Here is a 13651-nt window from a genome sequence, read left to right as displayed (position 1 = left end):
CGAGATGGTCACTCTTACTGCAAAGATACGACTTTAGAATGGAACATCGTAAGGGCACCCTGAATGTAGTACCAGGCGCGTTGTCGCGTTTTGATGCCGATGAGTTGTCTTTCACTACCACACCCGGAGAAATAGATTTAGTCTCTCCCGAATTTAGCAGCAACTAATATTTAGACTTAATTCGGACCGTCACCGAAAACGAGGAATCACTTCCGGATTTACGAGTGGTGGACGGTGTAATTTTCAAAAGAGTTAAGTTTCGTAAGGGGATGGAAGGGGAAGAAGACTCGCTGTGGCGTTTATGGTTGCCAAAAGGGTTGACTGAGGAAGCAGTGAGATTAGCACATGACGCTAACCGGAGTTACCATGGCGGATGGCAGAAAACCTTGGAACGTGTTAGGCAGAAGTACTTCTGGCCGCAGCAGGCTAAGGACGTCAGGGACTACGTCCAGCGTTGTGACACCTGCAAAACGGTAAAACCCACCAATCAGCAGTCGAGACCACCTATAGGGAGTACCTTTGAATCCGAGAGGCCATTTCAACGATTATATTGCCACTTTCTAGGGCCGTATCCGAGATCTAAGCGGCGAAATCAATTTCTTTTCATAGTACTAGACCATTTTTCAAAATACGTTTGGCTAAAGCCCATGCAGAGAGCCACCACTGTTAACGTTATAAATTACTTCGCTTCAGAAATTTTTCCGGCTGTAGGGGTCCCTGAGTTTATTCACAGTGACAATGGTAAACAATTTATCTCGAAGGAAATGAACCAATTTTTTGCAAATTACGGGGTGACGCACGTGAGGACGGGGTTATATTCTCCCCAAGCAAACGCATCCGAGCGCGTTAATAGAGAGATTGTTTCGAAGATTAGGATTTTCCTGAAAGATAAACCTGACCATACCGATTGGGATAAGCATATACCCGAGATTTTATCAGTTTTGAGAAGTGATTTTCACACGGCGATTCAGTGTTCTCCATACTTTGCATTATATGGCCAAAATATGGTCCAACATGCCTCAACGTATAACATTTTAGGGAAACTCGGCAGCCTTCGGGAAGACCAGGTTACGGTAGTAAGCCGAGCTGACAAGTTGACTAATATTCGTGAGCAGATCTGTAGAAATTTAGATCAGGCCAAGGATAGGGGAGTAACCACCTATAACAAGCGCTCTAGACAAGTCAACTATAAGGAAGGTCAGGAACTTTGCCTTAAGTAATTTCGAACAAGGCATTAACGCCAAATTCCTACCCAAATACCTGAAGTGTCGAGTGCTCCGAAAAATAGGAAATGCATTGTATGATCTCGAGGACCTAAACGGGAAATTGATAGGTCGCTTCCATGCTTCGGACATTCGTCCGCAATGAACCAACAAGGGCGTTTCTTTTGCTAAATTACAATTTGATCTTTTCTTTTATATATCTACCAATCGGACTTTTTTTGTCTGGGCGTTTTGGCGGTCGGGGACATCTCGCCCAGTATTCTCCCCGAGCACTGACCTCATAGGATGTTCACGCGCGTACTCACCGAGGACCGTGAACACCCTGGCAGTCCACACTTAGGTCGGACTAGCCTTTCGGAGTTTTGACGAGTTCTCCAGATCAAAATGTCTACACTTTTTTTTTGATTTTGCATTCCTGTGGGAGCGATACCCACTAGAAATCATCTTTCGGAGTTTTGACGAGTTCTCCATAACAAATGTCTAATTGCCGCAAAGCCCTTTTAACTAGGAAACAGAAATAATTCCCAACTTGACTGAACTTTTTTTTTGATGGACCCATGTTGCCCGGCTAGCTTCGTAGTAGGACTTTGAGACTCTTATCTCAGGGGTGAGTCGTGCCCCACGTTGATTGACATCGGAGGTCCCTGGCAGTGGCTTCCCACAGATGATCCGGTTTCCTGTTCGCTTCATCGTCAGGTCTTCAAAGCGAAGCAGGTTTGTTACGGTCTGCTGCTACGGTCTACGGCTACGATCCACTTGGGAGCGTGTTCACGCGAACACACCTAGCGATGTGGCGAAAGTTGCGATAAAAAGATATCGAAAAACAAGAAAAAGACAGCCGTATACACACGAAGAAAGATAAAAATTCGAAATCGCACGAGTTTCCGGCCAAATAGACACCAAAAAGATGATGGTGGTAAAACGTATTTACCCATTGTATTTATAAATGATTATTGGAACTCACAACGTGAACATTTTCCCATCAATGAAACAACGCCAGAATTAGATTTGCATTTAACCTCTCAAACATTAAGCATGTTCAAGTGGCAATTGTATGCAGCGCAGCAAATGAAAAAAAATTGCGTGGTAATAAATCTTAACCGAATGAGGACACTACCTTCGGCGTAAAGGCCAGCACGAAGCTCTATCGCCACCCGGGTCCTTTAGTTACCTCGGACCACAGCGCCAACCACCACCAACGGGGCCTACTATTACCACGGGCATCACCATCGGTAGTACCTCCCCCAACTCCTTCATAAGCGCCAACCACGAGCGCAACAACCATCAGACGTACCGCCACACCAGTTGCAACGCACGTAGCGGGGCCACGTACATAGGCTTGCGGCCACTAACGGTAAACCCAACAACAGGCGGTACCACCGACCCCAAATACTAGCCGCATCTTTATTAGCTGCGTTCCTACCAGCAATAATACTACTAGCGCATCCTTATTGGCTGCGTCCATACCGGCAACAATACTACTAGCGCATCCTTATTGGCTGCGTCCATACCGGCAACAATACTACTAGCGCATCCTTATTGGCTGCGTCCATACCGGCAACAATACTACTAGCGCATTCTTATTGGCTGCGTCCATACCGGCAACACACTACTAGCGCAATCCGTATCAGCTACGACCAGATGGGCTACAATAAACCTGCAATGACGACCACAGGGCAGCGAATATAGGCCTGCAGGCACTCCAATTGCGATAACGAACATCAGCGGTTAAAGCGGTGAGTTCGTTCCACTACTGAACTAAAGTTATGTATTTGTAGCCTTAACCCTATCCTTTAAAATTATAATTTTGACTCCGCAACATTATGTAATGTTAATGTACCAACATACTCGAATTTAGGGCTATCACCCTAGTGTAGAATCAAAGCAAATGTGAATACTAATGCAATATGCACAATGACCGGAGGAAATGAAAAGTTAAAAAGAAAAAAAAAAAAGAAATTCTTGTTGTACGTTCAAGATTGTTGCATACTGAAAAAAAATTTTAACCAACAAAAAACAAAGCATATTTTAATGGTCACAGGTGTGCAATGTATACTGCCTGTGAAACAAAAGAAAAAGTGTTTCAGTTATTAAAATTTGCTTTGCGTTATGGTAGAATTTTACTATTACATTTTTTTTAATTGATGCCATCGTGGCGAATATGATTTTGGAGTGAGCAAAGGTGTTGATATTGTTTCGGTAAGGAATAAAGTTTTACTGGTAATTCAAGTTCAGTTGCATTATCAGTTAAAATGCATTAACTCTATATTAAGAGACGCAAATAACAAGTAATGCGGGTTAGCTTGCATTATCAAAACAAAACTTTTTTTTGTATACATTTTTTTTTTGGTGACTGAGTTGCACGAAACCCGAACAATACCAACCCTGACTGTTACATGTAAAGTAGTTAACGTATCAACTGGACAAGTAAAACAATTTCATTAATTGTACTATAAGTTTAAAAGGTTCATGTTTTACCTGAACAGGTGAATGACTCCGGTAATTTTTCCATGAATCTAAAAGCTTACGTTTTACTTGAGCTTGTGAAACAATATTTTTTGAGGGGTAGATTTACCCCAAGTTTAGTCCTAGTTGCGTTTATAACTAATTTCTTAGTGCATAGTACATATTAGTGTCATTATACTATGTGTAATACCAAATTGATGTTCAGCTAAACTCAAAGTAAGTTTAATACAACAACTATTAATTTTGTAAGGGGGCCCCAATTAATCCAAACTGTACAGCCCTAAGATAGATTTGTGGAAAAAAAAAAGGGCATTTATCCAAATTTCTGAAAAAAAAAGATTTTTTTATTACATATATAGTATATTAGATTATAAAACTAACCGATTATTATTATTATTTTCAATGAACCGTCGCAAAACGCGGCTCACAATAAATTTTTCTAAAACTTACTTACTTTGATTTTTCAGATTTAGTAACCGGTCGTTTCCGGTTCGGTTAGTTTTTTGATCGTTAGTTAGTTACTTTTTTTTTGACAGTTTTTTTTGAATTTAAATTTTGAATGTTTAACGGTCTGTCCGTGGCATCCGGTTCGACCGGATGTTGTTTTAAATTGAATTTTAAGCGTTTTGAGTCGGTCTCTGCGCTTCTGTCAGTATGTTTTGAATTTGACAGCTGCTCGTTTTGATAGGCATGATATGACCTTTTTTCTGTTTATGGCGCAGGAACAGTAAGGTTGGCAAGGACCCGCCCCAGCCGACAATGACTAGCCACTGTGCACCACTACATCATGCCGACCGCCTTCCTTACTGCTTCCCTTGTAAATGCGAATCCATAACACTTTTTATTTGATAGTCGCGGGGCAAGCGTCAAATACCCGACACGCACACATACAAAAATTCAGTCAATCTCGTTGTAAATCACAGGAGGCCTTAACAATACTCCTTTGCAATGACTTTGCGGACCACCATCAGCCAATCATTGTTTGTTTTCTAACGACCGTGATCTCGACACGATGACGATCGAACAGTTGCCAAAAGTAAAATATTGCATGCAAATAACTGATAATAATATTTTACTATGACAACTCTGATAAAATGCAACCGCGCACTGGTTTTATGTATACATACTATTGTATGTATAGAGAAATATTATTTTCTTTATTCACGCAAATGCTAAATAACAAGAATATTCGTAGTGTAAAATATAAAAGTTGTACTGCCCTCTTCATTTACTTTCATTTTAAATTAAATTCACTTCGATAATTCTTTCCGACACGATTCCTCTTTCGTTCTTTGGCATATGATCCTCTGTGAGTGCCCTATGGAGTACTACAGTGAAAGTACTTTGGAAAGTACTCTCACGTATATACTCTATGGAATACTCACAAACAAAGCGAGAGTGGGACCACCTACTCCTCTCCTGGGGCATCGCAATGTTAATTGGAGCACATTTTTTGTATGAATACAGATTAGTTTTGGAACACTCCTAAAGGAGTATTCCTTACACTATTTATGGAGTACTCGCGTTTTTTGAAGGGTAGGCGTTTTTTTTTTCACGCGCAAACGAAACTTATACGCGTTTAAAAAAAAAACACGGCTAATGTCACATGTTGTTTGATTGGCAATATTTACACACCAAAGCAAAATTGGATAAATCCAGCCCTCAGTTCCTTCTTCAGTCGTTTGCGCCTTTTCCAATCGCAATAGTCTCTCCAGATCCACATATTAACTACTAAATATTATAAGGTTTGCAGAATAAGTTGTTACCAAGCAATACTTAGAATAGCTTGAGACATCTAACTCGATATGTTTGTATGTTTGTATGTATGTATGTCTGTATCCAAATCACTGAATTTAATAACTTTGCAAAATGTAAACTGGAGTGCGTAATGCCACGTATTGATTCGTTTATAGTATGACACAAAGATCATTCTCTAATCAAAATGACGTCATCGGATTGTTTTACTTTAAAAATTATTAAACTTTTACATTTGCTTCTTATTTTATTTAAACGAAATAATCAACCAAAAGTACAATGCAACAGAAAACAATTCATTTATTCTTTCAAATTATTAAACAAAGGGTTTTACTGAGAAAGTGCGCTAAAAGCAAGCACAGATAAAAATAAGCGAAGAAATAATTGAAAAAAGAAAACGGTGACCGCATTTATCAGGGGCGTAGCCTGGTTCGGACAATGTAAGGAAAAGTTTATATAGATGAAGAAAATATAAGATTAGTTTTTATGTTGGTCACGAGGTAACGAGCGAGCGGACGAACTTGCCAGGTTAGCAGTTGCCGGGAAGCCAATAGGACCCGAGCCTATGGTGCCAATAGGGTCACATACAATAAGGGAGGAGTTTAGACAAAAGGAGGCGTGCCTCAGAGAGCAACACTGGCGCGAAAGTCCAGGACTTCGGTAGGCAAAGGCACTAATAGGAGGGTACAACTCAAAGCGATATAAGGCTATGAATAACCTCCAAAAAGTATCACTGTAGGCTAAAGAGCCATATGCACATCCTGAAGGAATGTGATGCAGTCGCGAGACGAAGACTTAGGCTCCTAGGATCATCCAAATTAGAAAATAGTCACATACACTCTTTGAAGCCGAGAACCATTCTGGATTTTCTCAGAGAACTGGGCTTGGATGAAGTGTTGTAAAGAGAATGAGGGTACAATAGACCAATAGGTCGCAGTGCTTAACCTCACAACAACTATCTATCCATGTTGGTGGCAGATATGGTTCTGATATGGTCTGTTTATTGTTGCGAAGCTTCCAAAGAACTTGAAAAATTTAACTGGAGATGACAAGGTAACACAATCTTTTCAGACGAATAAGGTTTCTAAAACTGTTGTACTGACCGCTTCTCCAGAAAGGCTTCACAAAATTACAGGAGGTAGTATTTTCTGTAATTTTAGACTAACCCCAGCGGGTTAGGGGGTTAGAATATACCCGCGGTAGGTATGCCTGTCGTTAGAGGCGACTGAAATACCAGATTCAAGGGGTTGTGTAGCGCAACCCTTTCAGGTTTCCAGCGCCATATATACCTTCTCCAAACCCAATTGTCAACCTCCTCACCTTCGAGCGGCGAATCCCGTTTCACTAACAGACGAGCTCCTCATGGAACTTGGAGGTGGGGAGGGAGGGATGACCTGAAGGTTTAATGTGGCCATATAAATCGTTCCCGAGATTGTCGGGCCAGCACCTTAATGGAGCTGTTTTACCGGAGCGTACCGGATCTGTATCCGGCAAAGGACATCACATCGATAACACTCCCCAAAGCCTTCGAGGAGCAACCTTATCGCTACAACAACAACAACAACAACAACAACAGGCAGTATTCTCTTAGGTAGTAAAGTCAGCGGTTTTTGCTGTTGTTATCATAGCGATTTAGACACTCCCCGAGGGTTTTGGAAAGTGTTATTGGAGTGTTATTTGTAGTAACACGTATTGGAGGGATGGTAAATAGCCCTTTTCTGCTCGGTGAAATTTCATTTAATGTTCCCTTTAGACCATCTAGACATTTTCAACCGCTGCAGATCGAATGTTGAAATGCACGAACCTCTTCGTTGTATGCGTACTGACTTCAATAAGCACTGCAAAAACATTGATACGTGTGACTCACTCTACGTAATAAAAAAATATCTGCTGCCTACCTTAAATACGCAATGATTTGGGTAGGTGGCTTGGAATCACGTCCTTTCCAACCTCCCACACATCGCAGCCCTACTTGTTGTATGTCAAATATATATCAGCTGCTCGAAACCACGTCCATTCCGACAGCACTAATAATCAATTCCCGTTGCTCGGCATCACAGTCCATCCCAAAAACTTATTTAATAATGTATATACATATTTTATAATATAATTTTGTTCAATTTGTATGCTTCTGTAATTTATCTGTAATCCGTACTACATTTAGTCTGATTAATTGTAAAAATTGTAAATAAATAAATAAAAAACAAGTAAGGAAGGCTAAGTTCGAGTGTAACCGAACATTACATACTCAGCTGAGAGCTTTGGAGACAAAATATTGGAAAATCACCATTCAGCAAAATAAACCTAGGGTAACCCTGGAATATGTTTGTATGACATGGGTTTCAAATGGAAGGTATTAAAGAGTATTTTAAAAGGGAGCGGGCCATAGTTCTATAGGTGGACGCCATTTAGGGATATCGCCATAAAGGTGGACCAGAGGTCACTCTAGAATGTGTTTGTACGATATGGGTACCAAATGAAAGGTGTTAATGAGTATTTTAAAAGGGAGTGGGCCTTAGTTTTATAGGTGGACGCCTTTTCGAGATATCGCCATAAAGGTGGACCAGGGATGACTCTAGAATGTGTTTGTAAGATATGGGAATCAAATTAAAGGTATTAATGAGGGTTTTAAAAGGGAGTGGCTGTTCGTTGTATATGTGAAGGCGTTTTCGAGATATCGTTGAAAATGTGGACCAGGGTGACCCAGAATATCATCAGTCGGGTACCGCTAATTTATTTATATATGTAATACCACGAACAGTATTCCTGCCAAGATTCCAAGGGCTTTCGATTTCGCCCTGCAGAACTTTTTCATTTTCTTCTACTTAATATGGTAGGTGTCACACCCATTTTACAAAGTTTTTTCTAAAGTTATATTTTGCGTCAATAAACCAATCCAATTACTATGTTTCATCGCTTTTTTCATATTTGGTATAGGATTATGGAATTTTTTTCATTTTTCGTAATTTTCGATATCAGAAAAGTGGGCGTGGTCATAATCGAATTTCGGCCATTTTTATACCAAGATAAAGTGAATTCAGATAAGTAAATGAACTAAGTTTAGTAAAGATATATCGATTTTTGCTCAAGTTATCGTGTTAACGGCCGAGCGGAAGGACAGAAGGTCGACTGTGTAAAAAAACTGGGCGTGGCTTCAACCGATTTCGCCCATTTTCACAGAAAACAGTTATCGCCATAGAATCTATGCCCCTACAAGGATTGATACATTTTTGTTCGACTTATGGCATTAAAAGTATTCTAGACGAAATAAATGAAAAAGGGCGGAGCCACGCCTATTTTAAAATTTTGTTTTATTATGATTTATTAAATTTTGAGGAGCTCAAGGCAGTTTAAAAAATTTAAACACAGTTTAAATGTTTGTATTTCTAATTTTATTTGGTCGATATTTCGATTTCATTCTGAGATCATCTGCAGGAAACAATTGAATATGTTTTACCGACTGCCTTGAGCTCATCAAAATTTAATAAATTATAATATTTGAAGGCAAATAAAAATATCTTTAAAATTTTCTTTTATTTTTGTATTTTGTTGCACCATGTTATTACTGGAATTGAATGTTGGCATAATTTACTTATATACTGTAAAGATATGAAATTGTTTGTTAAAATTTGACTTAAAAAATTTTTTTTTTTTAAGTGGGCGTGTTCGTCACCCGATTTTACTAATTTTTATTTAGCACACTTACAAATTACAGCTTGCAAAACTTTTAAATTACCTTCTTTTAAAAGTGAGCGTTGCCACGCCCATTGTCCAAAATTTTACTAATTTTCGATTTTGCGACATAAGGAAAGACCATATTTTTAGAACGGTTGGAAAAGTGTATGGAATGCTTCGTACACTATGGTTAACACAGTATTTCACGCCTTTGCACATAATACTACTTCTGGCTAAAGCGTACTTAATACCTACGCTACTCCATGGTTGTGTGATTTACTCAGACTGTGACTATCTGTGCAAGAACAAACTAAATGTTGTTTACAACAACATTGCTAGATATGTTTGGGTTGAGAAGACTTGACCGCGTATCACAACATGCTGAAAGGTTGCTAAACATTTCTTTCGAAAATCTTTTAAAAGTCAAAACACTGTCCTTCCTCCATAAATTGATACACACGAAGGAACCTGACTATCTATATCGTAAGCTTATTTTTCTGCAATCATCAAGATCGGTGCTTCTTCTTAAGCACATTAGATACCGCACGCTAACCTCTGAGCGCCAATTCTATGTTACTGCAATACGTCTTTGGAACTCCCTACCTACAAGTCTTCGACTCTTAAGTAATGCTCTGCACTTCAAAAAAGAGCTAACATTATTTTTTAACGACTCTTAAACTGGATCTCAAATTGTTGTTGTTAAAATGTTCATTTCTAAGTCCTTTTCCTTTCTCTGTGTCTTCTTTCTTTATTTGTTAAATACTATTCGATCTATAACCAGCCAAAGGTTATCATCACTACTGCTGTCTTTTAATATTTATTAATTACTTTTCTTTAGTTTTAAGATTTACATTTACATACATAAATATTTCACTATTATCCGTTATATTTGATTTAATTTGATTAATCTAATTTATTATTAGTATAAATGTTCAATTTTTATAGCTCATGCTATTCATGACTAGCACTGTTAAATAATTTGTCAAAATTGTTGTGCTAGGAACAAATTTTCAAATAAATACATACATACATACAAGGTCAATGCACCTACAAAGTTTCATCGCTTTATCCGTCTTTGGTAATGAATTATCGCACTTTTTCGGTTTTTCGAAATTTTCGATATCGAAAAAGTGGGCGTGGTTCGATTTCGTTCATTTTAAATAGCGATCTGAGATGAGCGCGCAGGAACCTACATACCAAATTTCATCAAGATACCTCAAAATTTACTCAAGTTATCGTGTTTAGGGACGGACGGACGGACGGACATGGCTAAATGAATTTCTTTTTTCGCCCAGATGATTTTGATACATAGAAGACTATATCTATCTCGATTAGTTTATGCCGTTACGGATTACCGTTATGCGAACAAAGTTAATATACTCTGTGAGCTCTGCTCAGCTGAGTATAAAAATGTTCACGGTCCTTTGCCGGATATATATATATATATATGTATATATATATATCAGGTACGTTCCGGTTGTTGTTGTTGTTGTTGAAGCGATAAGGTTGCTCCCCGAAGGCTTTGAGGAGTGTTATCGATGTGATGGTCCTTTGCCGGATAAAGATCCGGTACGCTCCGGTACCACAGCACCATTAAGGTACTAGCCCGACCATCTCGGGAACGATTTATGTGGCCACATTAAACCTTCAGGCCATTCCCCCCTCCCCACCCCCAAGTTCCATGAGGAGCTTGTGGTCGCCAGAGCCTCGTCTGTTAGTGAAACAGGATTCGCCGCGGATAGGTGAGGTTGACAATTGGGTTCGGAGAAGCTATATATTGCGCTGGCAACCTGAAGGGTTGCGTTACACAACCCCTTGAATCTGGTTTTTAGTCGCCTCTTACGACAGGTATATCTACCGCGGGTATATTCTGATCCCCTAACCCGCTGGGGCGGGACGTTCCGGTAATAAGCGACAGTAAGGTACAAGAGCAACCATCTCGGGAACAATTTAATATGGCCACATTACATTCGCACATTTAAAGCATAGAAACATCAAGGGAAAACCTTCTGTGGCAGTAGAACTTGCCTATCGAGCACTCCTTAATCTTCCTTTCCACACATTTTAAATTCTTTTTCAATTACTTTCAACTATTTCAAAGTTTTGTATGAAAAAAACTTGTTCATCGTTAAATAGAAAGAACAAACACTAAATTACAAACTTAGATCTCTCTTTTTTTAAATTAGCCATGCTATTTGCGTGGCACCAAACAGTGCATTCTGAGACTCTAGGTACCACAATATGCCACGTTGAGAGGATAGTTAGGTTGCCATATTTAGCGGTTTAGTGAAATTTATTTTTTTAAAGCTTAGAATGGGCACAGTCCATGGAAATGTAATATTAATAATATTAAGAGTTCGATGATCACTATGAAAAAGCGTAACAGTCGCGATCATCACTTTTTAATAGTACAAGCACCGCACAATCATTGTGAAACACATTTTTAAAATGTCTTTCATCCAAGTGAAGTTGCATTTTAGTAATAGAAGGTTGACTTGTTGCTGTTGTTGTAGCAGTGACACAATTGTTCTTAGATTATAAAGAATAAATGTCCGAGTATTCCCGGTGTTCAATTCTTAACAGTTAATGCGTATCTCTATGTAAACTCAGTAAAAAATTGTGTATGTAAACAAGGAAAATAAAGTGAAATATGCCACTTCTAAAACCATTTTAGAGGTCAAGCTAATAATTGTATTGATAGGAAGTATTATTTTCTGATTTCTGCATACCAAAATTATCAGAATTCCATTACCCGAGTTCATTTATCCCTTTTGGTTTACTGGATATTAGCAGGTAACTGAAAAGAATTAACAGTATTCGAAAAATTGATCATGAATTGAAAAAAAATGTATTCATTACCAAATACTAGTAATTGACCAATTACCATTACCAAATATATTCATTACTGCACAGATGTGGTCAGGGTACATGCTTCTGCATTATATAGCAAGTACGACAGGAATTCAAGGGATTGTGACGCGCAACCCCTACCTCGTATTTTCAGAGCAATTTACAGCTTCTTCAACCCAACTGACAATGCCACCTACGCGATGCAAATCACGTTACAAATAAAATGTATCATACACATATTAAGCTCTACTTTAGTTCTGCACCGGAGGAGGGGTTTAAGAGTGTCTTTATAGCCATAAGAATAACAAGAGTACGATAAGTGACCTGTAGAGCTTTCATTTGCCGTGAGAGGACTTTACCTGCCCAGGCCAAAAAATACTGATCGAAGGGGTTTAAGGGGTTGATAAGCGCAATATAAAACTTTATAGCTTCACAGGTTGTGCAACCCATTTGTCAACCGCAGCTAAGGTCGTGTTACATATATGATTGTATCATACACGTATTTTACACGAGGCTCTGGCGACCCCATGTAACCAAGAGGGAGGGAGGGGGTGGCCTAGAAGGTTCAGTCCCTGTTGCGGGTGTCGATCGGCAAATAATCGAATATTTATGTTGTTGTAGCAATGCTTCACTCCATCCAATAGGTGCGACCAATCACAAATTGTCATCAATGTACTGTAACGGGAGTCCGAGAAAACTTGCTGTGGGGTGGACCATTATGAGAGGGGTGTTAGAGGCGTTGGTTCCAAATTACAATTGAAGAGATGGTTGGTGTCATGTGGGGACACACTGCAAGCAGGACATACATTTGTAAGCGGTCAATTGCTTTGTAAGTGGTTGTTGTTGTTGTTGTTGTAGCAGTGCTTCGCCCCACCCAAAAACCGCGACCGATCACAAATTGTCATCAATATCCTCTAACGGGAGTCCAAGGAAACTTGCTGTTTCAACAGGGGTGGACCATAATGAAAGGGGTGTTAGAGGCGTTGGTTCCACATTACAATTAAAGAGATGGTTGATATCATGTGGGGACACATTGCAAGCGGGGCATACATTTTGTATGTCGGGGTTGATTCTGGATAGGTAAGAGTTTAATCTATTACAGGATCCAGAACGAAGTTGAGCAAGAGTGGCACGCGTTTTCCCGGGGAGTATGCGTTCCTCTTCCACAAGTTTTGGGTACTTTTCTTTGATTACTGGATTCACCGGGCAATTCCTGGCATAAAGGTCCGACGCCTGTTTGTGGAGTTCACCAAAGACCTGCTTGTGTTTTTTGCTTCATACGGCTGGGTTCTCAGGTGCCGTATTTCCTCAAAATGCTTACGGAGATGACTCCTTAAGCCCCTAGGCGGTGTTCGCTCATCAATCAGATGTCCGTTTGGATGCCCAGGTTTCTGGGTATTCAACAGGAACTGTTTGGTTAGCATCTCATTTCTCTCCCTGATGGGGAGTATTCTCGCCTCATTATGTAGATGGTGTTCTGGGGACATAAGAAGACAGCCCGTGGCGATTCTGAGAGCAGTATTTTGGCAGGCCTGTAGCTTCTTCCAGTGGGTAATTTTTAGGCTTGGCGACCATATGGGTGACGCGTAGCATGTAAACGGCTGGCCAATTGCTTTGTATGTAGTAATGAGCGTTTCTTTATCTTTTTCCCAGGTACTGCCAACAAGGGATTTGAGGATTTT

At 39.6% G+C, this 13651-nt stretch overlaps 1 protein-coding gene across 3 annotated transcripts in view; it reads right to left on the bottom strand.

Annotated features, from left to right (window-relative positions):
* ReepB (Receptor expression enhancing protein B) overlaps positions 1-13651 on the bottom strand; it is a 90853-nt gene that overhangs the window by 74488 nt on the left and 2714 nt on the right. The window contains exon 1 of one of the 3 annotated variants that reach the window (XM_067775400.1): positions 5325-5783. The exons of the other annotated variants lie outside the window; for them this stretch is intronic. Within the exon in view, the coding sequence (XP_067631501.1) occupies positions 5325-5412 (88 nt within the window). The 5' untranslated portion in view covers positions 5413-5783. Of the gene's footprint in view, positions 1-5324; positions 5784-13651 lie in introns of those variants that run through there. 3 annotated transcript variants of the gene reach the window in all.

The sequence above is a fragment of the Eurosta solidaginis genome, chromosome 3 (assembly GCF_040869045.1).
Source record: "Eurosta solidaginis isolate ZX-2024a chromosome 3, ASM4086904v1, whole genome shotgun sequence".
Taxonomy (NCBI): domain Eukaryota; kingdom Metazoa; phylum Arthropoda; class Insecta; order Diptera; family Tephritidae; genus Eurosta; species Eurosta solidaginis.
The sequence above is the reverse complement of the archived record's forward strand: the minus strand, read 5'-3'. Positions and strand labels throughout refer to the sequence as shown.